This window comes from Pleuronectes platessa, chromosome 17, assembly GCF_947347685.1.
Source record: "Pleuronectes platessa chromosome 17, fPlePla1.1, whole genome shotgun sequence".
In the NCBI taxonomy this organism is placed as follows: domain Eukaryota; kingdom Metazoa; phylum Chordata; class Actinopteri; order Pleuronectiformes; family Pleuronectidae; genus Pleuronectes; species Pleuronectes platessa.
Window position 1 is genome coordinate 20036694 of NC_070642.1, and position 25624 is coordinate 20062317.

At 43.9% G+C, this 25624-nt stretch overlaps 1 protein-coding gene across 1 annotated transcript in view; it reads right to left on the reverse strand.

The window, feature by feature from the left end:
• The window catches only part of LOC128459851 (nesprin-2-like), a 63739-nt gene that overhangs the window by 16387 nt on the left and 21728 nt on the right, over positions 1-25624 (reverse strand). Inside the window, 47 exon segments of the mRNA XM_053444778.1 lie at positions 113-235; positions 846-1046; positions 1445-1673; positions 2626-2720; positions 3008-3155; positions 3263-3417; positions 3532-3645; positions 3724-3906; positions 4707-4896; positions 5159-5292; positions 5464-5634; positions 5881-6042; positions 6134-6289; positions 6433-6609; positions 7279-7425; positions 8437-8619; positions 8730-8862; positions 9742-9941; positions 10729-10878; positions 11028-11198; positions 11479-11664; positions 12125-12199; positions 12618-12818; positions 12931-13086; positions 13203-13289; positions 13458-13593; positions 13688-13785; positions 13920-14369; positions 14570-14641; positions 15029-15130; positions 15738-15827; positions 16090-16272; positions 16446-16568; positions 16903-17088; positions 17405-17542; positions 17634-17816; positions 17906-18037; positions 18129-18272; positions 18735-18885; positions 18978-19234; positions 19334-19534; positions 19671-19815; positions 19934-20268; positions 20361-22389; positions 22488-22729; positions 22799-22954; positions 23821-23982. Of these exon segments, the coding sequence (XP_053300753.1) occupies positions 113-235; positions 846-1046; positions 1445-1673; positions 2626-2720; positions 3008-3155; positions 3263-3417; positions 3532-3645; positions 3724-3906; positions 4707-4896; positions 5159-5292; positions 5464-5634; positions 5881-6042; positions 6134-6289; positions 6433-6609; positions 7279-7425; positions 8437-8619; positions 8730-8862; positions 9742-9941; positions 10729-10878; positions 11028-11198; positions 11479-11664; positions 12125-12199; positions 12618-12818; positions 12931-13086; positions 13203-13289; positions 13458-13593; positions 13688-13785; positions 13920-14369; positions 14570-14641; positions 15029-15130; positions 15738-15827; positions 16090-16272; positions 16446-16568; positions 16903-17088; positions 17405-17542; positions 17634-17816; positions 17906-18037; positions 18129-18272; positions 18735-18885; positions 18978-19234; positions 19334-19534; positions 19671-19815; positions 19934-20268; positions 20361-22389; positions 22488-22729; positions 22799-22954; positions 23821-23982 (9642 nt within the window).

Genomic DNA, 25624 nt, shown 5'->3' on the forward strand with positions numbered 1-25624 from the left:
ACGCAGAATACAACATGATAAATAATCTTATTTCTATGTGTTTATCTATAAATATAATGAAATCATACATATTACTCATTAACAGGTATTTACTAATACTAATAGTAATCACCTGGATGAGCTTCTCCTTCTCAGAGTCCTCTGGTGTGTCTGGCAGCTGCTGCTTCATCCTGGTCTTCACCTCATCCAGCTCCGACATGATGCTGCTGATCCCGTCCTGACACTGAGACCACTTCTGAAAAAACAACAAGCACACAACAAACTTGAAGAGCTCACAAACAATTGTTGTTTTGTCATCTCAAACCCCTTCACCCACCCGCCCGTCAGCATATTTTCAGTTTTGTGTGAACTGTCCCTTTAGTGATCTCCTGTCTGTGTGATCTTTGACACTCACAGGGATTTTCTGTCCCCCGGGTGGATCCTGTTTAGACTAGAGGGGGTTAACACAACTTTCCCTGACCGCTCTGCTCACAGAACACATTCAGTTCTGAGAGGAACTTCTGAATGGTTCCAGTTCCAGTTCTGTAATGTATCAGCAGAGCGGTGATGGGATGAGTGGCAGAGACACGAGGAACCTGCTGAGTCTGGATGTGGATCATGGACGGATTTGAGCTGCTCTTTGATCCCTGTTGGCAGCAGCTCAGTGTCAGGGCACCACACCAGCCCCTGTGTGTGTTCTTATTGGTCAAATCCTGGATATGGGTCATTCAGAGCTTAATACGTCAGATTCTCTTCTTTTTTTTTTATGGTCTGATTACACCGAATAAACCGTTTGACCATTTCGTGAGATGTCGAATCTAAATAAATACGAATTGAAAAATAGACAAAAAATGAAAAACTGATACCTGAGCAGTCGTGTTGACCAGGTGTCGTTTCCTCTCCTGCAGGGTGTTGGTTCGTTTCCACGTCTCTTCAACGTCCCGCAGCTCTGACTCAAGTTGACTCCGACCCTCGGACTCAGAGGTCAGAGTGTCACACAGACGCCTGCCGGCCTCCAGCGTCTGGTGGTACACGGTGGAGTGCAGGTCCAGAGCCTCCTCGACACACTGTGGGGAGAGAGGCTCGACTTTTAAATCTGTCACACGGAGGGAATTTGTCAAAAGAAACAAGACGTTCAGAGGGAAATGAGCTACTTCCTGCTGCTCGACCAATCAGGAGTGAGTCTCAGCTGTGAATCATGAGGTTTTACCCTGTTATTGTAGCATCTAATAATTAATTACCATCAAACTTATTAGTAGAGTAAGCTCTTGAACTTACATCGCTGTGATAAGAACTACAGTATTGTACTCAACGTGTACTTTGACCTTTTAGTTTGGCTCATGGCTCATCCACTTATATAGAGGAGGGAGTGTTTATTTACATTTTTGCATTTATTTACTTCCTTCACTTGAATTTTAGCTCGGAAAAATTATAGAAACGGAAATAAACTGTCATCCGTGCTAACCTGGCAATCGCCACAGCTCCGTATTTGCTGCAGTGTGGAGAGAGCAGCGCCAGTAGGGGGCAGCAGAGGGTCAACGTCCTCCACCAGCTTGGACAGGAGTTTCAGTCCGAGGCGGTAGACGCTCCGATGTCCGAGCTGCTCTCTCACCAAACACCGGCGTTGGGCGACCAGAGCGACGGCACTGAACCAGCTCTCCTTCAAACCAGTCGCCTGAGCCATGAGGTCAGATCTGCAAAAACCAATAAGACGAGAAGTTCATGTGGAGAAAACTCACGATATCTCTGAACACGTAAAGAATTCAACGTGAAGCGATATGAAACTCGGCTTTATATACTTTCTTTTGCAAAAAACGAAAAAGAACATAGACGGGTCGAGGTAATAAAAAGAAATATAAACGTCTGTGTCAAATGTTATCCACAGGCGATTGCTGCAACAACACAAAATCAGCAGTTTTTTAAGACCGTCATAAAATCTCAAGTAGCGATCCCAGCAGGGGGAACAGCGAGAACTTTCCCTTGGATCCCTATAAAGGGATTTATGAGGCGTCCAAGATTTCCACACGCTGCAAGAAAATGATTTAGGGAAGCATCAAGGAAAAAAAGAAATGAGCTGCTCCAGAACAGGAAACACCTGCGGTGCACCAACTGAATTTTGTTATGTTTCAATTTGCACCGAATACGTGTGAGGACGAAGGAATTTGGCTGGAAAACCTCAAATCTAATTATTTTATTAGACGTCATAGGTCTGATAGTTTGAATAGATAAAAGAGAGACGGCTCAACGGGGGTTTTCCTAAACAAGAGACCGAATAACAACCTCTAGCCCCCGAAGTATCTGGTTGAGTTGCTGTTATCGCCCCACAGAGGCTTCGGTCATTCATTCCAACAGATGCAATAACAGATCATTTGTCCAGTTCTTCCTTCGCCATGACACAACGGATAATAAAATATATATATACCTGTTGTAAAATTATTTTTAAGACTTTCCGTTGTCGATAGGAACTCGTAAACTATTAAAACTTTGGTTGATTTGTTTGCCAAATTATCTTTTCTGGCCAAACACCAACCGTTACTCCATAAATTTAACTTTTCCAATGAAACTAAATAGTTTGCTAAACTGGATCTTAATGAATGAATTCAATAGCCTCATCATTTAATTGAATGTCTTGAAGTGGAGATGAACCTTTTCTCTCCTGTTTCCTTTTCCATGGACTTGACCGCGTGGCAGAGGAGATCCTGCAGGAGCTGGTTTCCAGTGAGTATCTCAGCCTGAAGCCTCTGGGAGAATAAATGATAAGAGCAGGAGAGAGAGAGAGAGAACACCATGAGCACCGTTAGCTTCCTCCAGACTAAATTAACAAATATTTCTCTGTGGACCTGCTTTTCATAGGGAGCATGGGATGTTTAGAGATTAATTTAGACTCATCTAGGGGAGAGAAATGGATTATCAACAAATAATTCAACCCGACCTCATCAGGGATAAAGTTCAGGAACATTTCTGTCATGAAAATGCAAATAAACTGTCACAACCCATAGTTGATATTCGTATATTCGTATATTTGTACCTGATGAACAGTCAGCATCTCCTGGAGGCCGGAGAGACTTTCAAGTTTTCTGGATATCGATCCCTCGACGAGTTTCTCCTTTAAATGTCTCAGGTTGTCCATCTTCTCCTGAAACGTCTGGGAGCTCTGACGCTCGGCCTGCAGCTCTCTGGAGGAAACACAGGACTTTCACAAAGATGCACATCTTCTAGCAGCAAATGTTAAATTCCCTCAAACAGAACAAATGTGCATGTGGTTCCTGTGGATCTAATCTACCTGTTCATGTGAGATAAGCGGGTCAGGCTGTGGATCCACTCCCTGCTGAGCACCTGCAGCCGGGCCGTGTGCTGGTTGTTGATGGTCGAGCGATGACTCAGCTCCCTGACGTCAACCAGAGATGGAAACAGATCCCCGAGCTCCGAGAGAAGCTGCTGCACATCCCAGAAATTATAAAAAATCACATTTTTTGTGTAAAACCCAGAAAACAAGACGACTTGTTTAATCAAGATCATAATGTACAGGAACCAGCAGGGGCTCATACTGACCTCCACTGAGTCTTTGTCCTTTAAACCAGCATTCACTTTATCTTTTATGCTCTGAGTTTGTTTTTCAAGAGTCTTCAAACAAGTATGAAATTGTTTCTGTTCTTTCAAATCCTCCTGCGTGCAGAGAGAGAGAGATTTAACAGACTCGATCAACAACGAGGGTTCAGGTGATATTTTGACCCGTTCTCTCACCTGGACACTTTTCCTTTTCCCCGACGTTGCGTGGCTCAGCAGCAGGACGTCACATGACAGGAGCCGGGTCTCTGATTGGATCAAATTTGCAGCCAGTGGATCAAGCCGTCCAATGAGAGGCTTAGAGGCGTCCAGCACTTTGTTTGCGCTTCTTTGCAAGTTCTCAGATACATCCTCCATCTTCTGGTGTTAGAAATGTGAGGAATAAAACAGATAAATTACAGTTACATCGATAAAGTAATGATAGCAAGGAGCAAAATAGATAAATACCGTTTAATAAAACCACGTTGATCCAGTGTGAGCAGTGTTAATTAGTAACTAAATAATTTTAATTACAGTTTCTCTGTATTTTCCATCATCTTTCAGACTCCTTTTCATTAAAAGCATCATAAACAAACCAGTAGCTGCTCTTTTCCTCTTGAAAACCAGAAAGTTTTCAACAAATGGATCTGACTCAACTTTCCCAAAATACACCTGCCTGTGTGCGTCTGTCGAGCGCACAAATGGAACAAATGAGCTGAGTGGAAACACTGACGCTTGTTTTGTTTTTTTTGTTTTGGGCTCCGAATGTTGAAAACAGTTGGTAATGCAGCGTCCTGGCCCCCGAGCGCGAGTACAACGGATCAGGTGTACAACACATTTTGCTGATATTTCTGCCCTTGAGTGCACGTTGCCTGCTCCTTTCCAAGAACATGACACGAGTCACTGAGAAAAATAATAATAATCCAATTGGAAAGTGAATGTTCTGCACAGACTGTGAGTGGAGGGGAGCTGGAACAGGGTTGAGTCACGGGAAATTCAACAAAACCAGAAATTCGGCTTCAAATTATGTTTTTCAGCCCAAAATCAACAAGTAAGTGTTGACAAGATATGTTCATTATATTAAATATGATATACTATGTTTAATATATCAAGAATTCAGCATTTAATCACCACTTTCTGCTATCAGGGAGCTTATTTTTGCTGTTGTCCCCTGAACTCACCTCAACTGACTGAACTGTGGCTTCGCGATCAGGTGACGGCGAGGACGTTAGTAGCTCCTCCCACTGACGCCTCAGCTGTTGCATGTGAAGGGAGGAGTTACCAGAGAGACGCCGGTACTCCTGCCACAAGGAAACCGTCTCTCCGGTCTTCACGCGCTCGTCCTGGAGCTCCTGGATTATGTTCTTCCACCTGAGCCACAATATGTCACAGGTTAGAACTCATCATGTGTATCTGTGTACAGTTATAACGTTAAGTGGAGAAGAAATAGAGGTGGTAATGGTGTCAGTGCCAGATAATCAGATAATTAACTGGTTTTAAATAGTTATTTTGAGCTTAAAAGTTGGATCATTTAAATAACCAAATTTGGAGATACATGGCTTTCAAGCTTTAACCATGATATGTGACTTTTTAAATCACTGACAGTGTTTTCTCCCTGTGATAAGCTACTGACCGTTTCTTCTCTCCTTCCACTTGGTCACTTAACGCTTGAGCCGCTCCACAGTGAAGATTCTTCACGAGACCCTGGAAGGATATTTCCACCGCTGCCCAAAGCTCTTCTCCTTTTTCCACCTTCCCTTGGAGTCCCTGCATCGAGAGAAAGAAAAGACAAACACGTTTCTTTCATACCTAAGTTTGGGGACTGAACAGAACTCGACACCCGTGAACGCACATCATTTCTGAATCAGGCGAAATCTAAAGAAAGGCTTGATATGAAATATTATTGTTGAAGCCATGAGGGTCCGAGCTTCTGCTCACCTGCAAGACGTCCACGTGTTCGTCCGCCTGCTCTAGAGAGAACAGAGGAACTCGCTGATGCTGCAGAGCAACACGCACCTCGCCCGCGTGAAGAGTGGCCTCCTTCAGATCTGTGTGGAAACGACTCCACTGATCCAGGGTCAGTTGAAGAGCTGGTCTCAGAGCCTCCATCTGCACCACACCACAGAGGAACAGGGTTTTGAATGCAGATTCTCTGACAGTTTTCATATCAAGAGAAATAAAGCACCCTGATATTAAGACATACAAGAAAATACAAGTTGTTGTTGTAGATTGTGTTTTCATACTGGGAATTAAGGAGTAAGATAAGATAAGATAAGAAAATCCTGCTTAAGATGTTTCAAGTCTTTGGCTGCAACTTGTCTCATCTGTTGATCCCACCAGGAGATTTATTTCTACCTGTTGACTCAGATCCTCACAGGCTCGACTGACGCTCTCCGCCTGCTCCCAGAAAGCTACGTCACCAGGATGCTTCTCCTCTTCATCATCATCATCATCCACTCGTTTGGTTTTCAACTCCTGCAGAGCTGCAGCCTTCTCCCTCACTCTGCCCGCGACAGCCTGCAAAGAGAGAAGCGACTCCGTGTCACATCTGAGGACAGCTTCCCGTGCAGCACAAACACAAACCTGCACCCGCCTGCCGTCCCAGTACCTCCCAGTCCCGCAGAGCCCTACGAGCCAGGGTTTGACTGGTCGGCTGCTCCCACTGGTTCAGCTGCTTTGTCTTTTGCGTTATCCATCGGTGGAGATGCTGCAGCTGTCTCTCTCTGACCGCACAGGTGTGATGCATCTGTTCAGCTCCATGAATCTGAGGGAGCAAAGACAAATGTGTATGTGAACGGCTGCTTTTCAAGCCCATCACCTGGTTTTAGTCAGAATATCAAAGCTGAAAATAGATAGAAAGCTACGGTTTGGATCACTCTATATTCTCCAGGCAGCTGTGGCACTGACCTGGCTCTGCAGCTCTCCCTGGAGGTGCAGCCACTGGAGCCGGAGGGCACCGAGCTTCTCTGCAAACATCGTGCGTTCGGACTGGAGAGACTGGACGTACGCTCCCATTGCCTGAGGCCGGGACTGGCTCAGGAAATCCAGGATGAGCTGCCCGGCGACAACACCCGACTTCAACTCCTGAAGAATCAATTTAAATATGAAGAAGTCATCGATGTGAAAGTAGATGCAGTGAAAAGAAACATAGATTGCTTTATTCTCTTTTTTTATTTGTTGTATTCAAGTTTATCTGATCCACCACTGAATTTGTTTTAATCATTTTCCTTTGTGAATGTCTGATTTCCCACAATCCCATTTATTTTTACTTTTAGATGTTTAGATGTTAGATGTTTAAGCAGCAAAAAACAAGTGAAGTCATTTCAGGACTCAACACAACAAACGTGAAGGTCAAATCCTCCAAATCTTAAAAATAATTTAAATCCTAATATCTGAAATTGAGGGAACTTAAATAATTCCTCAAAGAAGTTGTTGATTTTTAAATAACCACTGAATCATCATTTCTCCTCATTTTCCTTTGTGGATGTCTAATTTCCTACAATCGACAACATTGTTATCTTTAGATGTTTAGATGTTAAATGTTTAAGCAGCAACTTTAACTTGTTTTTTTAACAAAAATCAAGTGAAGTCATTTCAGGACTCAACACAACAAATGTGAAGGTCAAAAAGAATTTAAATCATAATATCTGAAATTGAGGGAACTTAAATAATTCCTAATAGAAGCTGTTGATTTTTAAATAACCACTGAATCAGAAGGGATGGACAGGAGGAAACAGTGAACTGTGGAGGTACCCGACGGTGCTGCAGGACTTCACTGATCTGAGGAGCATCTTTGACCTTGAGATCTTTTTCCTTCTCTTGGTTCGACGCCGCCTTCGTCTTCAGCCACGACTCCAGGTCAGTGAGCAGCTCCACAGGCGGCCATGCAGCCAGCAGCCGCTACAGGAAGCAGGATGACAGAGAGGAGAGGGAGTTCACTTTCCAGTTTGAATTCTCCTGCTTTTAAACCTAATCTTAATTGAGTTGGAGAGTAAAACACCAGCTCTGATACGATCTGACACTTGTTTCTGTCCAAATTATTAAATCTGTCTCCAGCAGATAAGATCTTTTTGCATCCTCTCCAAAGAGTGCAAGACCTCAAAATGAACCTTGGAAGAAAAACCAACTTCTCACTGGTTCCATTCACTGGTGATGAATGGTTAAAGAAAAATGAAAGCGTCCTTCTCTTCCTCCCTGTCCTCAATCACCCAGAAACTCATTTCAGCAGGATTGTGTTCAAGTTTTCACTCCCTTCACCGGAGGGGATTTCTCAACGCCTAATTGTTTTTTTTGAAAACCACCAGCGTTGCGGTGGAATTTGGACCATTACACTTAAACTCACTGGAAAGTAGAAAGGCTCAAAGTTTACAGGGCATGAGGTCGAAATTTAGAAAAAGTGAAATATGGACAAGGTTTGTGATGCAGGATTATTCCATCACTTCTTTAAATCAAGAAAGGAACAAACCATTTACTAACTGGGGAAATAAGGATAAGTTACTGAGAACAAATGTAACATCGACCAAATAAATACAAACCAAATAATTAGGAAAAAAAGTAAAAGGATGAAATTCGAGATCTACCTTTAGGGAACTAACTAAAATGAGAAAAATGTATTTGACATGCATTTTAACTTTATAGATCGGTCCATGTGCCACCCACTAACATGGAAGAGGAGTTTATAAGAGCTATACTGCAGCCAGCCACAAGGGGCAGATCAAAAGGAGTTGACTTTACTTTTGGGAGCTGTCATGTCGCCCGTCTTTATCTTTATAAACAGTTTTATCTGGTTTTGAGCTTCCTGAGTAAAGAACGTAAACTACTGAATGTAAAGTAGATATTCTTATTATTTGAATCACATTTCATCATATTTGGAGTCAGCTTGTTGAGAGAATAAAGTGAATCTGAAAGCACCTGCTGCAGCTGCTCTTGAATCCTGCACAGATCCGAGGTCAGCTGGCTCCAGTTCACCTCCAGCTGAGCGATCTGAGCTCTCAGCCCGGGACAGTCGGCCTCGCTCAGGTGGAGCAGCCGAGTGGCGTCCCTGGAGACAGACGTCCTCCGCACCGAGACAGCCTCCACCTCCATGGAGAAGTCCTTGAGGACAGAGCGGTGATTGGAGGTAAAGACACAGTTCTAATCGTGTTCTGATCGTGTTCTGAACAGCTGACTGGGTTTGGGGTCTCCAGGTTGATTGGATACTTTACCAGCAGCTCGATGAGGCCGCGGCGGACACGCTCCTGCTTCAGGCCGGACGTCTCCGCCTGCTCCGACCAAAGCTTCGACCGGTTCTTGGCGCCGACGAGCCAATTACTGACCAGGGTGAAGTCTGTGTGGAATCTGAGGGGAGGACAAGGGGAACGTAGCTCATCCAGTGAGGCAGAACATGGCGGCTCCTTCGCACAGACTGACGTAATGACTCAGGTTCGGGTCCAACACTAATAAACAAGATAGCGGATGAGTGGTGTGCGTTGTCATCGGCTTTGACATCGTGACTGTCAACAGATATAAAGATATATGAGAGTGTGGGAAACAGCAGAGTGTTGAAATGTGACTGTGAGCTGAGGGATCTCACGAGGGGAAACATTTAGACGTTTGTGTGTTTCACTCTGATTTACTGGATGTTTCTAGATGAGATTAGAACAGAGACAAAAGGCCTGTGTTAGGGAAAAGACCACAAGTCTTAGGAAACCCTTAAACACTGGATTTGAACTGGTTTTAATGGAGGTTGCTTGTTTTTAATATTTCCTTTAATGTGCTTTTCGGATTTTTGTTTTGTCTCATATTGTTCTGCATTGTTTTGTTTATTTATTTATTTGTTTTATTATTATATTAATAATGATTATTACATGTATTTAGTAAGCTCACTAACTAACTGTACATTAAACTTGCGTGACCTCTGTTTACATACGTTGCAGATCCAGGCTGTAGTGGTTTTAAATATGATTAATAAGCAGAATTGTGTGTTCAGGTTGTGAAATAACACTTCTCCCTGGATATCTCAGTGTTTTTCTAAAAGGCTCTTTTAAAGGAAACACTAATTGTTTTGTTTTGCATCCATGTAAAAAAAACAAATCTGCTGCGGTTGTTCCAGACGATAACATTTAGGCAATAATTAAAACTGTCTGGCCTCCGCTTGTTGATGATAAAACCTCCCGGAGCACGATCATCTTTTATGTTTCTGCACATTACTGCTGTGTCTCCTGGAGCGTGGCCCACCTGGCCCTGGCGACCTGGATGTCTCTGCAGCGCTGCACCTCCTGCTCCGTCCTCCGGACCGCTCTCCTCCAGCGCAGCTCCAGAGCTCCTCCTGTCAGGCCGACCCACGCAGCCGCCGCCGGCTCCTTCTGCAGCAGCTCGCTCTGATCCAGGAGGATCCCCAGAGCCGCCCTGCTCTCCTCCAACTGCCCCAGTGTTTGCTGATTAATCAGGAGAAAACCAGTGATTGTGATGAGATTACATGCAGAGGAGATTCTCTCATTAAGCATCTTGTGCACCAGTGTTTGAAGAGACAGATCAGGGAGAGTGTGTGACGTACTGTGGAAAACACGAGGTGATAGAGTGAGTGAGTCTGACAGAAACTTGCAAAGAGATGAATCAGTTAAATGTAGAATTCAAGATCAAGGCCTCAATTCATCTGTCAGCTCCTGACGGCTCAACCAAGAACCCAGCAGCATTTCCTCTTACTGCGTATGCACTGGAATATCCTTTTTATTAATCCAAAACAAAACTGTTTCAGTGTCTTTTTATTCAAGTAGCTAACAACTGATGACACTGATGCTTTTTGTGACTACTATGAGTGTTTTAGGAGCAGGGTGTTAAGACTGAATCTCTATAAACAGATTCTACGTGTGGAAATGTAGAATCTCTTGGCGAGGGATGAGATTTTGGAGTTTGGAAACCTTCTGGTTTATAGATATGAATAGAGATTCGATCAACTTCTACAAAAAAGACTCACGGGAAGTTTTCAAAACTCAACTTATATGAAATACATTTGTGCAACAGTGACCTCTGACGCCTGCTGAGAGGCATGAAAGGAAATGTAGGAAATTAGCAACAGCATTGTGGCTGAAATTAGCAGATTGACGTAATTATTTAAAAAGCACTTTAAAGCACTTTACTTCTTGATGTGCAAAGTGTGAACACCAGAAGATGGAGAGACAGAAGGAGGAAACATCTGAGGAGAAAGGGAGACGCTTTGTTTACCTGGCAGCCCTTGAGTCTGTGCTGCACGACAGACTCCTCCTCCTCCTCCTCCTCCTCGTCTCCCTCTGGTCCCCCGCTGCTGATGAAGGCTTCAGACTCATCCAGCACCCGGCCCAGTCGACCACAGCTCTCCTCCCAGAGGCTCCACTCCTGCAGCCGGTCCAAACAGAACCCCCGCACACCCACTTTACTTTGTGAGCACATTCACACCAGTACAAGAAGCACAGTACACAGAAACTTCTCATTGGTGTCGATGTGTGAAATGTTCATGGCCTTCAGCAAATGTGCGCTACACAAACCTGCAGCGTCTTCAGAGAAGCTCCCTCCCGACTCAGAGCCTGTTGCTGCAGAGCTTTGGCCCTGACGTCCAGCTGCAGCCCCTCGGCCTCCTGACACCCCAGCACTTCTGGCTCACACCGGAACAGATGCTGAACAAACGCCAACTGAGACCCGAGGACCTGCAGGAGTTTCTGTTTCACCCAGAGACCAGATTCAGGACAGATGTGAGGCGGGATTTAAAAAAGAAACTGAGGTTTAATAAACACAGCAGCAGGAGTAAAGAGGGAAATGAGGCAGAGGATGATAAAAGTCTAAATATCTTTGTGTAAAGTCGAATCATCAGTTGTTTAAAGCTTGTTAAAAAAGTTCAAGAAGCTTCTGCACACTCTTTGGAAAGTGCCTATAACTTAAACCTGGGCTTTTGCTTTTTTCCTGCCTGCTGAGGAACTTGCTGAAAGAGCGGCGAGATACCTGGTGTCTGCAGAGAATAGCTTGAAGTTGGCCGCGGTTGTGAACCTGGCTCATCTGCTTCTCTTTTATGCTTCCTTCGCCCAGTTCCAGGAGGTGAGTTATCCCCTGAAGCAAGACCCGGGATGCTCGCTGAAGCTTGGCTCTTTCCCCTGGACTCGGCCTCAGATGTCTGCCCAGGACACACTGCTGCGAGATACAGGGGGAGCACTGGGTTTAAGGAGAATACCATTAAGTCTGGAAGCACAGATCCTGTATCTGGTTTCCAGTCCATCGACAAAGGAGCTGAGGAGATTATTTCATTTTAAAAACCCCTCATTGCTAATATAAACTGTTTTTTCTTCTTCGGGTGAAGACAAAGACATATTTTATAGTTTGTGTGATCACCTCCAACAAAGAGGTCACGTTTTCACCCCTGTGTGTTTGTGTTTCAGAAGGTTTACACAAAAGCTGAGATTGTGTTATTTTTATATTTTCGCCCAATTTCCCCGGGAATAATTCATGGGTCCTGATCAGACGTATTTAGGGAACTGATCTATGAGTGTGTGCAACTTGATATTTTTGAGTCCATTAAAGACTTATTCACCAAACGATTAAAACCAACACACAATAATCACACACATATATAATAATGTTTAAGCGTCATTACCTGCAAACTAGATGCATCCTTTAAACTTGGGAAGGTTTCACTTTGTCCAAGTTCAAACTCGTCCAGAATACACAGCTGGAGGAAGAATGAGAGAAAACTTTTAAACTTTTACTAAGTTAAAGCATTACAACCGAAATGCACTTTTAAATATCACAATTAATAGTTTTTAATGCGTCAGTTTGATATTATAAATAATTTCTTCCATTATTATCACTGATGCATTAACATGTAGGCAGCATTTTTTAAAGTGAAAGCTGTTAAAAAGAGAACAAATTCTATTGACTTTATATGGATTTAAACATCTTTATCTAACAAATTATATTTTAGTCAATCATTGTAAGTTTTCAATATGAAATTTAACTAGTAGCTGCATCTGTAAAAATTATTTACTCAACTCAGTTACTATAATTGTTTTACCCATTCAGATAAAGTTTATTTATCATTCTAGAGATGTCATTTTACAGATCATAGATTCGATTCCCCAGTTTCAGACCTGAAGTTGGTTTCTGAGGCCCAGATGTTCAGGGAGCTGATCTTGGGATGAGGTGAGGAACAGCTGGACTGTGCTGAGACACTCCTGAAGGCCGGTCACACACTGGGAAGCCTCTGGTTCCTCTTCCCACAGCTCTGGACTGGTCTCTGATTCCATTTGTCTCAACAGCTCAGCCACGGTCAGCAGCTCGGAGGAAACACACTACACAGGAGTTTAAAACAGAAAGGATCAATCTACATGAATATATCTTTTAATACAGTAGATATTATATATGTGTGTGTGTGTGTGTCTGAGCAGCGTTGTGTTCAGTCACCTCTTCCTGCAGCATCCTCAGCTGGGGCTCCTCCTCACCAGCGCCACCTGTAGTCCACAGAGGGTCGGTCCAGGCGTCCAGACAGAGGAGGACCCTCCGAAGAGCCTCGTACGTCTGCTCCTTCACATCTGGCTGAGAAACATCTGCAGCCCTCACCTGGGAGACATCGAACACATCACCAGCACTCACTAACTGTCACTCAAGGCTGGGTTTTTCCAAAAGCAAGATAAATGGTTTTTCTCCAGTGGAAGGATTTAAGGGAAATCTCTTACTATTTGTCTCAGGCTGGCGATGGACTCTTGTGTCCTCTGGAGAACAGCAGGAGCAGATCCGGTTGATATCAGACTCTTCTCTAGAACCTAAACAAGAACCAGACAATCGTGGTTTAGGTTTCACAGTTGGAAGTGATCGAACAGTCGAGACGATGTTTATACATTATTACAAGTGTTTCTGTTTCTTCTGGTCATTTAGTGGTTCCCCTCAGATCCTCAAATCAGAAACTCCTGATCAGTTTTCTGTTTTCCTACCGTTTGGTCTTCAGAGCCCTTCAAGCTGCCATGTTCCTCCTGAAGTTTTCTCAAAGCAGACAGTTTCTCAGAGATCTCAGTGGAAAGTCGACTCCATCTTTGTTGCTCCTTCTCATCTTCCTCATGTCCTGATGAGCTGGAGACCAAAGAAACACTGAACAAGCTTAGATCAACTGTATCCTATGCACAGGTGAGATTTAAACCTCTACAACTGGTCACTGTCTATTTACCTGACTGGCACATTAGATGAGTCCTGGGCTTGTTGGGATTCTTTCAAACTGTTCAGACTCGTCCCAACTTCACTTTGTTCCTTCGAATGATGAAGAGCCTGGACATGGGAACATTTTGTATATTATTTTAATCAAATATGAAAATTGAAATTCAAGGTTTTCAATCAGTGTGACACTAAACTATACTTTAAATTGTAAATCTGTATGGAAATCCTTTTAGAAGGATTCTTACTACATCTGTGGACAGAGTCGGATCTTCCTCCTCCTCCTCTGTGAACTCGGGCGATTCTCTCGTGGCCGTGAACGGAGTCACGGGTCTGGTAGGAATCGTTCTCGTGTCTTCGGCCGGAGGAGACTTTACACGAGGGTCGATGGTTTCATGTTTTGAGGATTCACGTCGTTCCAGTGTATCAGCAGCAGAGCACTGGTCTTCAGCTGCCGGGGGGGCCGCGGTGATCAGCGGCTCAGAAGTCAAAGTGTCCAGATGGGACGAGTCAGCTTCAGAATCCATTGTTGTTAATCCGGTTTCAAGATTTTTAGCTTCAAAGTCGATGGTGTCGCATCCAGACGTCACAGATGAAGGCTCAGATTCAGAAGCTTCTGAGGTCGTCTCCACTTGAGAAGAAAACTGAGGATCCAAACTCCCCAGGTCCTGAGAGGCAACAGAGACACTTTGCTGGTTCTGACGATATAGAGACAACAAACAGATAAACAGCACACGATGTACATGTCATTAAGAGTCAGGACATTTACACAAGTAAAAAAAATCTCTACAAGTCAACAATATATTAAAAATAACTGTAATAGATGAACAATACGTGTGCTTGATATTCAAAGTCTGCACTAAACAAACAGCATCTCCGAATTCAACGTATAATTTACCTTAACGTTTGACAGCGTGTCAGCAATATCCTCACTTTTCACATCTGAGGGGACGAGTGTGTTCTCTGGGTCCTGATATATGTGAGAGGTATAAATATTCAAATGCACACACACACACACAAACACACATGAACACACAATGAAAGGTTTCTAAGGAGAAGCACATTCAAAGCAGCTGCATGTGACAGAGCCGGAGAACGAGTCTGAAACAGCTTCACATCAACATGCAAGTGTCTGATCCAGGCTTCCACACGACAGCAGCATCAGATTCAAGTTATAATATGATAAATGATTTAAAACATAAGTAAAGGTGGGAAGAAAAACCCCAAGAAATTTTAGTTTCATTCCACAACGTGAGAGAATTTGTGGATTTTGTATCTTAAAGTGTGAAATGTGACATTTTGGAATGAAACCCAAAGACAGAGGAACCCAGAACAATTAGTGTTTTTTTAGATTTACCTCTGGAACACTGCATGTTAGTGTGTCAGAGGACGAAGAGTGACAGCTCTCGTCATCCTCATCCTCCTCTTCCTCTGAGTTAGACAGGTCACTAGGCTCCTGCTTTGTGAACAATATCATAAAAACTGAGTCAAGTGACTGGAACATAGAAATTAACTTTCTGAGGATTCTTGGTTCTTAATTATCTGAATCATATTTTCTGTCTTTTCCTAATGTTCAAGTTATATCAGTGACTCATCAGCTCGTGTTGCTTTATTTACAAATTGTATATTTAACTACTTTCCTCTCAGTAATTTTACTTCTTAAAATGATTATCTGCAACAAGACAAGAAATCTTAAACCTTCCTGGTGACCAATGGATTCTAATGGAGGAATTCATGTTGATTTAGTAATTAATTTAGTTTAGTTTAGGGCAGCTCATTTTTTTGGGGGGAAATTATTCATCCTCTTTCCCAGGAAACAACATTTTGTCTTAAAAATGAAATTTATTAATGAAAATTTGCAGTTTTGATATATATAAAAATCATAATAATCCCCCCAAAAAACAATGAGATTCAAGGCACTTTGAGGGTGAGGTTTTATTAAAGGAGCTGATTTTTAATTGGTTAGATTCAAAGACGATGCAGAGTTAATACAAATCAAAACAACACACTGTTGGTTTTGGGTTATGATTATGTGATTATTATTTTTATATGAATTGTATTAGTACCTGGAGTAGCTGCTGTGTCACTTCAGGAATTTTGGAGAGTGTGGTGATGCCGAGATCTTTCCTGGTTGCTTCCTCCTCCCGGATCTTGATCTACGTTGGTCAAGGAGACGAGAGAAACAGAGAAGGAGCGTGGTTCTTATTGTTATTAATCTTATTGTTATTGTTATTGTTCTTGGGCTGAGGGTTGAGAAGATCATTTCATTTTGGCTTTATGTCCCTTTTACTAACAAACAATCTTATTTGCTTTATTTAATTCACAGTTCATGTAAGAATTCATGAAAAACCTTCATCATAACCCTAAGTTTCTACAGTACCAGAACAAAGTATTTTTCCATGTGACTTGTTGCTTCACCTTCAGCAGCGAGGTTTGATACTGGGTGAGCTGCTCCAGCTCCTCCAGCGGCTGCAGGAGGAGTCGGGCTCTGGAGAAGACCAGCAGACTCTCCTCCGCTCCCTGTGGAAGGAGAAGCTTTCCTTTATACCTCTGGATCTCCTCCAGTGTCCTCCGGATCGACTGCACATTATCCTGGATCACCTTCAAACCACAAACAGATCAGCACATGTGTAAACCAATCAATCAAAATGAAGCATTAAGTCTTTGTTTTCCTTCCCTTTGTATATTAAGTGTTAAAAGCAATGATAACTAGTTGTATGATGTCTGTAGGTTTTGCTGTTGTCTTGCTCTGTGTCATGATTGCATATGTTCACCTGTCGGTTGTGAAGATGCTCCGTTAAAGTTATGTCGGAGTCGTCCATGGAGGATAAAATGGTTCTGATCTTCGGGACATTCTTCTCCATCGTCTTCAGCTCAGCTTCCATCGCCTCCACCACCTGAACAAGGAGATTGCCAGGAACATCTTGAGGGATCGAACTTGTTTTCTTGTTTTTCCCATGCTGCATAAGAGCCAATTTCATTTGTAAAAATATGTTTGAAAGCTATCTGGGATCTACAGTTCTGACTGAGGACCTTAGCTGCACATTATGCATCTGTATCTTTCTTTAGACTAAAGATGTCCATTATAAATCTGTTTTATCAGATTTAAATTTCAAAATATGGTGCTGAACGATTCCAGATTCAGCTAATTTGGACAAATTGGAATCAGGGTTTCCTCCCTCTGCCATGTGGGTTCACTAAAAACCTGAGAGTCTCCAGTAAATCCGTTACCCCAGCCGTCTGCAGGAGCTGCTCCAGCGGCTGGAGGAGGTTGCGTTGCATTGTGTGTACTCGCTGGTCGTTGTGGTTCAGCCTCTCCTCCTGCGTGTGGACGTCACACACGGCAGAGATCTCAGCCAGCGCCGGCCTGAAGTCCTGCAGCGTGTCCCTGATCCTCTCAGAGTCGTCCAGCACCAGCTGTATAACAGGACATAGGTTTTGGATCTTGATACATATGGTCGGTATTGAATAAATTGATAATTGGCGATAAAACAATATAAAAGTAACAATTAAAAACAACAGTATGTGACGGAGAGAAAAATGTATAGTAAAAAAAGCATATTTTATTCAAATAAAAGCAAAATACAAGGAAATAACCATATAAGAAGGATACAAAATATATTTGTATAACATTTTCATGGGAAACCTGAGGATATAGAGTAAAAATGTGATTTAAGATGTCACAGGTCTTCAAAAGCTTCAGGAACTTGCTCCTTACTTGCTTGTCACTAACCTGCAGGGAGCTTGCATGATTCTGGAGGCTTCTGGCTGACGTGAAGGAGCAGGGAGCGTTGAGCCACGACTGGGCCTCGTCTAACCAGCAGGTGGCGCTGTACGAGATGTCCTCAAACTCCTGAAGACAGGCAGGGATCTGACAAAAGGAGAACAGGAAACAAAAGGTCGATTTTTAGAAGCCATCTATAAAATAAAGTGTAAATATCATGTAAAAGAATTTGTCTGACCTTGCTGAGGAAGGAGGTGCGGTTCTCGGCCATCTGAGAGGCGTTCTGGTAGAGCTGCAGAGGTTGTGTGATGTGGTCCATCAGGAGGTGAGCTCGATGCGGCTGCTCCTCCGCCAGATCCTGCACCTCGCTCTCCAGGAGCATCAGACGGCTGTGCCACGCGTCCAGCTCGTCCCACACATGCTGGAGAACAGAGGGAGGAGCTTTGAGATAACGTGATGTTCAAACTTTGACCTCAATCAGCAAATAAACATGATTTATTCTGTCCACACCTTGAGAACATTTTGAGCTTCGCCCACTGTGGGACTCCTCTGCTCCAGGAGCACCTTCACCTTCTCGAGGCCAGAACCCAGCTCTGCTACTTTACCGGCTAACTTCCTGACCGGGTTGCTCCCCTCCATGAGCTGTAGAACACACAATCACACAACACAAGGGGATTTGGTTGGACAGAGCTCACAGGCCACTGAGGATCGATCCGGTGTGTTTCCTTGTTACCTCCTCCTCTGCTCTCTGCAGCGACAGCTCAACGTCTTGTAAGCGCTTGCTGATGTCAGAAGGAATCTCAGTGTACCAGCTCTGCAGACCGGACGTGATCCTCCTCAGTTTGTCCTTCTGCGTGGACAAGTCCTCTGTGAGCTCCTGGGAAACACAAGAGAAGCACGGGACAGAGAATACATGAGAGACACGCTCTGTCTTTGAAAAGAGAAGGAGTGCATCCAGTATATTATGACATATTCATATTTATTCTCTAAATTATAGAGATTTTGTGTTGTGAAGGATAAATGATGAATGTACAGACGTGGAAAACAGATCACGTCATAACAGTTTTAGTCAAATAGCTTGATAATTCAAAAATTGTTTCATTTCATATACATTTTTACCATTTCTGTTATTTTCTGTTACTTCTGCTGCTTTTTCCAGTGACATATGATTATTCCTCATAATCCAAAACTTCACCAAACATTGATGAGTAACTTCTCCTGATAAACACTTGAGTGTTATTTTCGTGTCTCATTTTCGAAAATGCCACTTCACGTGCTTTTTTACAACATTTCAATATCGGATTTCCAAACTTGAGAGGGATAAAGAAGTTATCCCGACCTGTTGTTGGTTTGGAGTGGAGCAGCCTTCCAGTTTGGGTAGAAGGGCGAACACGTGTTTCTCCACCTCTTCGATCTCGTCCTGAACGTGCTCTCTCTCTTTCTCCTCTGCCTGGGCGGCAGCTACCACCAGCAGGTTTCTCTCTTTCAAGCTGCAGGGGAACAGAACAGCATTCCTCTCAGGCATCTCGGATATAAATGAGTAATTGCGTTCCACATGTATATTAAACAAATTCAATCCCACCTCCTGACATTCTCTTGGATCTTCACCAGTGTTTTGCCCACAGGTCCAGGACTGACGGGTTCCTGGGAGTTGGATAGGCTCAGGGCGTGCTCCAGTCGGTGCTCCAGGGAGGCTAGGGCCTGCTGTTCCTGCTCCAGACCGGCCTGGTGTATCTCAGCCAGGGCAAGAAGCTCCTGGGGTTTCTCTTGTGTGAAGCTCACAGTGGAGTCCGGCACCTCGGCCTGAAGACTCGCCAAAGAACTGCAACACTGCTGTATCTAAAAGGAATAGAATTAAATCTTAAATATCATCTGTATATTCTTTTTCTCTGCTATAGTCAAAAGATGGACAGAAAGATTTGAGTTTGGTGAACTCACACTTGTTGTGATGTCCTTCCATTCCTCTTGTCTTTGTTCTGCATGCGCCATCAGAAGGCCAACACCGCGCCGCAGTGATACCCAGCGCCGCCACAGGGCTCCGAGCTCACCGTCCTTACCGACCCCACAACCCTGCATCGGACACCCAGCCCTCAGCTCTTCTATCTTCCCGGCGAGGCTGCGGAGATCCTCCAACAGAAGCTTCATTAACGGATGACAACGTTTTAGATCAGAAGAGCAAATAAACAGGTCGAATGGATTCCTCTATCACCAGCAGAGGTGCCAGAGGATTAACTGTCAAAGACGAAAACACCTGCTAGTTCTGCATTGAACTCACCCTAGCTTTATTCCGTTGGGAAACACATTTGTCATTTGATGTCACCTGTACGGTAGCACAGGCTGAAAGTCTAGCTTCAAACCCGGAGAGATGCTGACGTATGTCTTCATGACAGCTCTCGTGGCTTTGTTGTCTTGCTGCGCACCTGTAAGAAATTCAGTCTTTAGGGTGATTTCAATCTTTTTAAAAAGGAGGTGAAAGAAATAATCCCATCATGAAAAGACAGAAGATGTGTAGAACTGGTTTTTAAGACAGCTGTATACCTCTGCAGGGACTCCAGCCTGAGCTGTGCCTGGGCCTCCAGTACAGCTCTTCCCACCACCAACTGGCTGAGGAGGCTGATGTGGAGCTGCTCCACCTCTGGCTGGGAGAGGCAGGGCTGCTGGGGGAGCAGCTCCACAAGGTGGCAGATGTGAGCCTGGAATCCATCTTCTAGAGCTTCCAGAGCCTGCCGGGTTTGTCTCTGCTCCTCGGTACAGTCCAAAAACCCACCAGGAGCTGACAAGAACGTGGCCTCGGCATTATGAAGAAAGGCTATTGCTCCTTGAGCGGCCCACTGGTAATCCTTTAAGGACTCTCGAGCCTGGGATAAACTCTCCTATTGAACAAAAGGACAGTTTAGAGGAACAACTAATTCAAGTCATAATTCCAAAGTTAGCTTGACGTGAGTAACAGAATATTTAAGCTTACCATTCCCACGTGACATTCTTGCATAGCTGCATCTCTGAGAGAGTGAAGCTCCTTGTTGTTCCTCAGGTTAATTTTTTCTCTCCGTCCCAGAGCTTCTAACACTCTCGTCCCAGACTTCAGATTTCTCCAAATGACCCAGTGTCTCCGTAGAGCGCCATCTATTGCTTTCTCATCTGGACTGACCGGCTCAGCTCCCTCCAACTCCTCTCTTGTCCTTTTGAAGAGCTCCATCAAGGCAGGAAGTTCAGAGGAAAAGCGCAGGCCTGGCAGAAGCTTGGCCTCTAGCTGTTTGATATCATCTGTGACAGAAAGCTCCCAGGAGACCAACGTTTCCACAGTGTGAAGAATCCTCTGCTTCTCTGAATTAAGCTCAGCTGGGTGCAGCTCCTGAGCTATGGCCTCCAGCTGGTCCCCTGCCTCTTGACACTGTGTCTTCACCAGAGGAAGTTCAACTAGGAGTATTTGGTATAGTCTGAACCGCTCACCCATACTGAGCGATTTGTCTTTGGCACGCAAGATTTGCTCTTCGGCAATGTCCCTCGATTCCTGCATTTGTCTCCTCAGGTGCAGAAATTTGTCTTGCTCAAAGGTATTAAGGCTAAGGGTTTTGCACCTGTCTAACAGTTCTCCAATGGTGCAGAGCAGGGCACTTCTCTTGGCCTCTTGGCAGTGCTGAAGCTCCTGGACTTGACACTGGTTCTCCATTAGCATGTGCATCAAATGTGCATCGGTTGAAAGGGTTTCCAGAGTCAAAGGGAACTTCTGCTGCTCCAAATCAGAGGAGATCTTCTTTAAGCTTGTCTGGATGGTGGATAATTCCTCATCAGAGGAGGTTCTCTCATGAATCAGCTCCTCTAGTTCCCAGCTGGTTGCTCTCTCGTGAGCTAGCAGTCCGTCTAACTCTGTCCAAAGGCCGGACAGTCTGTTGACCAGGTAGCGGCTCTCCTCTGGACTCAATCCCGCCGTGATGTCCTCGCAACTTTCCGCCATTGCCTCCACCAGTTTAATGCGGCTCTGGATCTCCTCAGTGGCTAATTTGTGACTTGCCAGCTCGCTCTCCAGCATCTGGACGTCAACTTTGGAGACATTTTCCACATGGATCCAGACGTCTCTCGTGGCGTGGGATTCTGCAAGCCAGGCTTCCATCCGAGCAAGTTGGGATAAGAGCTTCTCCCTGTTGTGTAGATGCTTCTTCATTGTGTCAAGGACGTGATCCAAGCTGTCACTAATGGCTTCATAGAGGTCCTCTATTGTCTTCAATACTTGGTCACCTTCCTCCTTCTCCATAACAGAGGCTACATCTTTCATCTCCTCAACTTGAGCTTGCATCTTGGATCGTCGGGACAAAATATCAGTCTGAAATTTCTTCATGTCAGTGATTTGAATACGAGCCTCCTCAGGGAAGAGAGCTAACTTTTTCCCAGTGGATATGTGGTTTTCCGCCTGTTTGGCCCATATGATCAAGTCTTGTAATTGTCTGTTGATCTTGCCTGAAGAAATACAACACGTGGAATTGTCGAGCTTTCTCTTGGTGACATCAAGCAAGGACCCCAACTCCTGAAGATTGCTTTGGATCTCATCCTTCTCCTTCTGGCCCAGGGAGAAATGGACAAGAGCGTCTGACTGGGACTGTAGGTGCAGATAAAGCTGGTTATACAGCTTCAGGTCTGTGGTCAGACAAACTAACTCTAAAGCGCTTTTGCTGTCATTGCTCTGAAAGTTGGATTTCTGAAGATCCTCCAGTTGGGCTTTCAGCTGTTCGGCCTCTTTTATAAGAAAGCGGGATTGAGAAGTGGCGTTTGTGGCGTGTCGCAGCGCTCGCTTGATGCTTCCTTTCAGAAGACTCCATTCCTCTTGGACATTTGCAAGCTGGGCAAGAAGACTACCTGAACTTTCAGCATCGCTCAGGTGAACCGATAACTGGCTACTGAGGTGGAGCAGCTCCTCCATCAGGTCTTTCTTCTGCTCCATGGTTTGCAGCAGGGCGTGAAGTTTGTCAGCTTGGACAGAGCTACTTCCCAAAGCATTTCTGAAAAACATGAGCGTACCATTCATCAAGCACATATGCAAACACTTCCAAGTAATGATGATCCGACAAAAGCTTACTTAGATCAAAAGGTTACTCACAAGCTCATTTTCTCCTTCTCATCAGCCAGAACCTCCAGGAAAGCTCTCATCATCTTCATCTGCCTGTGATACTGTTTGACCTGATCCAGCTGCGCTGCCTTCACCTGCACTGTGGCAGAGGCGTCCAGCAGGGCGGCGCTACACTGGCCTTCAGCTCTCTTCCAGGCACTCGGGTCCCAATCCCTGGCGGCACTCGCGTTTTTCATCGTAGCTACTCGCTCCTGCACACAGGACCTGTGCTCCTACAGGACACACAACTGGCTTCAGAACAGATCTGAGGGTTCTCTACGGATAAAACCTACTGTACATACCTCTGCCTCCTCCAGCTGTTTGGCCATGGCCGTGACATCGAGCTGAGCTGGTTGATATCGACATGCCAGGACTCGCTGGACAGTTCGTACCAGTCGGATCTCGGGTTCCCCAGGAGAGGACTTCAGGTACCAATTCAAATCAATGTGTGGTGTCCTCTACAACAAAAATAACAATAGCAAATTGTTGGGAGACGTGTTTTGAGACCTGCTTGATAAAGCTGCCTTTGGGCTTGATTGATTTATTGCTTAACTTTTTGTGGGAAAGTTTTAGAAATAGAAGAAACCAAACTATTTCAGTGAAAGTCATAAATATTGAGTTTCTCTCCTACATTTATTCAAGAGCTTCTCATTTTAAGAGCATTGCTTCTTCATTTCATTCAAACGCTGATGCTGCACAAATGTCTCGTGCTTCGGTCTGACTCGTCCTCAGGCTGCTGCTGCTGGGTTTTAGGAGGGATAGCTTTTCTAAATGTGAAATGAAGAAATAATGCTCTCAAAATGAAAAGACCACGCTCTTGAATAAACATGAGGGAGAAATTCCGAACACAAACTGAATACTCTGGGTAATCAGAGCCAGCAGGAAATTATTGTATCTTCTGGTTCCTTCCTGTATAACTTCCTGTCAGCAGCATCATGGGACTGCACGGACATCAGTCATAACACTGCTGCTCCTATCTGCTCACTGTTCCGTGCATTTATAATTGACTTCTTCCCCTCTTGGTCAAATGGAGCTGCACAATTATACTTTTTATTATATAATAGTAAAATGCTTTAAACTAAATTTCAGGTTACGATTGCAGAACAAGGATTTGTTCTACCAAGAATGAATACATATATAATAATAAATAATTTCTCCAATCAGTTTAGAAGTTAAACATTTGTACAAATACTGTGAAGTTCATACTTTTAGAAAATCCATTCTGGAACTCAAAGCAACTTGGTTTGTGACACAGAAATCCAGCAGTAACTTCCAGTAAGGTGGGGGAAGCTGATTCATTCATTTAAAACCAGTTGATACTCACGTTTATTATGTTACTTCTTTCCACCAAGCTCTGTATCTCAGAGAAAATATCCTGCATGGTGGATCTGTGTTCGTGGGACGCCATCGCCTCCCCGGCTGCTCCCAGATCAGCTGACAAACCCGGCTCCGTCCTCACAGGCTCCGTGCCTCCGTGCTTCTGAGACTAAGCACAAGACAGAGGGTGGTGTCACATTTTACCTTTCTTCTTTCCTGTGTTTACCTACAGATAATGACAGAGCTTCCTGTTCTCTCCCCGGCAGTGGCCTGGCGAGTCAGTGCAGTAAACTCAAGAATGTGCCTGAGTAGGGAGCAGCTTGCCCTGAGGGAGAAGGACTTTGTCTGTTCATCTACAAAACGCTGCCTCCCATACGTGTATGAAGAAGTGACATGTGTTACAACTTGGTTAGACGAGGAAAAAACACCAAAACATGACATGAACTGCTGGGTTCATGGCACCACCAACAGGGGAGGCGCCTTTTAAAGTGTCTTAGGCATGAAGAAGACGTGTGGTGTAGGTGGAGCGAGAGAGGATTTGAACAGGTATTCAATTAAATATCATAGGCTGCTGTGCTGCCTACGTGGGAATTACAAATATAGGTTTCTCATACTGTAAGTGCTGCAAACAATAAGGTACTTGGGAAAAACGCAAAACTTGAAAGTGGCAGAGAATAAATGTAATCTATATATATTAATATACCTAAAATGGGAAATTGGCTCCAGTACCTCTTGCGTCCCTTAAGGATAAGTTGTATAAATTATGGATGAAGGGATAATAAGGGGAAATTAAAGAAAGTGACATCAATAAAATACATTTCTGCATCTTTTAAAATCTTGTTGTACTGGAAACACCATCAGAAACATGTTCTTTCAAAACAAAGTTAGTTTAGACAAACTGTGAGGTGGAAGCTGTCTGTTATACACACTCCTCAGTGCAGCACAGTTAAATCTCCTATTAAATACAAGGAGCACTTTAGGACAGTCATTGTGTGTTATTAGTGAAAATAATGACAGGTTGTTGCTAAGAAATTCCTCCAAAAGCAATTTGCTGGCTTGTACGATCGAAACATATCTAGAGACAGAAGAACTCTGAAGTGACAGAGAGAGGGGTTGAAATAAAGATACTGTCTCTGCAGATATTTGTATATTTGCCATATTTGAACGAGGTAAAATCATATTAATACCACGTTGTAAAGATGTAACGTTTTCTGTCTCACGCTGTATTTTCCGCTGGCAGTGAATATTTGTACTTCCTTCGTTGTTTTTTAATGATGTTACTGTTGAACTTGTTTGCTGTTCAAATAATTCTTCCTTGTCGTCTTTATTTTTGCCTTTATTCCATTTCTGTAGCTGATTAACGATTTGTCCTTGGAGCTCCTGCGGACTGAGTGTACGCACACAGCAGGCGCCAGGAAAAAAAGAACATCGTAAACTCACCGTGTCTGAATTAGCACTCGCAAAGTTTATTTTAGTTTTTTTAAAAGGATATTTGATCGATTTTCTGACCCGACTGAGGGTTTAAAGTCAAAGTAAATTTGCTTTCACTGTAATTGTGTGTTTTGTGGCAGAGGGTTCTTCATCCAATTATTTTGTAAGAGGCAGTTTATCATGTGTCCGGGGGTTATAGGTCTTTTATGCTAATTTTTTCACTTGCTACAGCAGGAAAACACATTTTTAAACATGTTTCCAGCTCTTTTTTGTTACCTTACAAAAACCTACACCCCCATGACACCACATATAAATCCACAAGATCCACGAAATAACACACACTTATCAATACCAACCTTCTAATGTTTGAATATTTAACC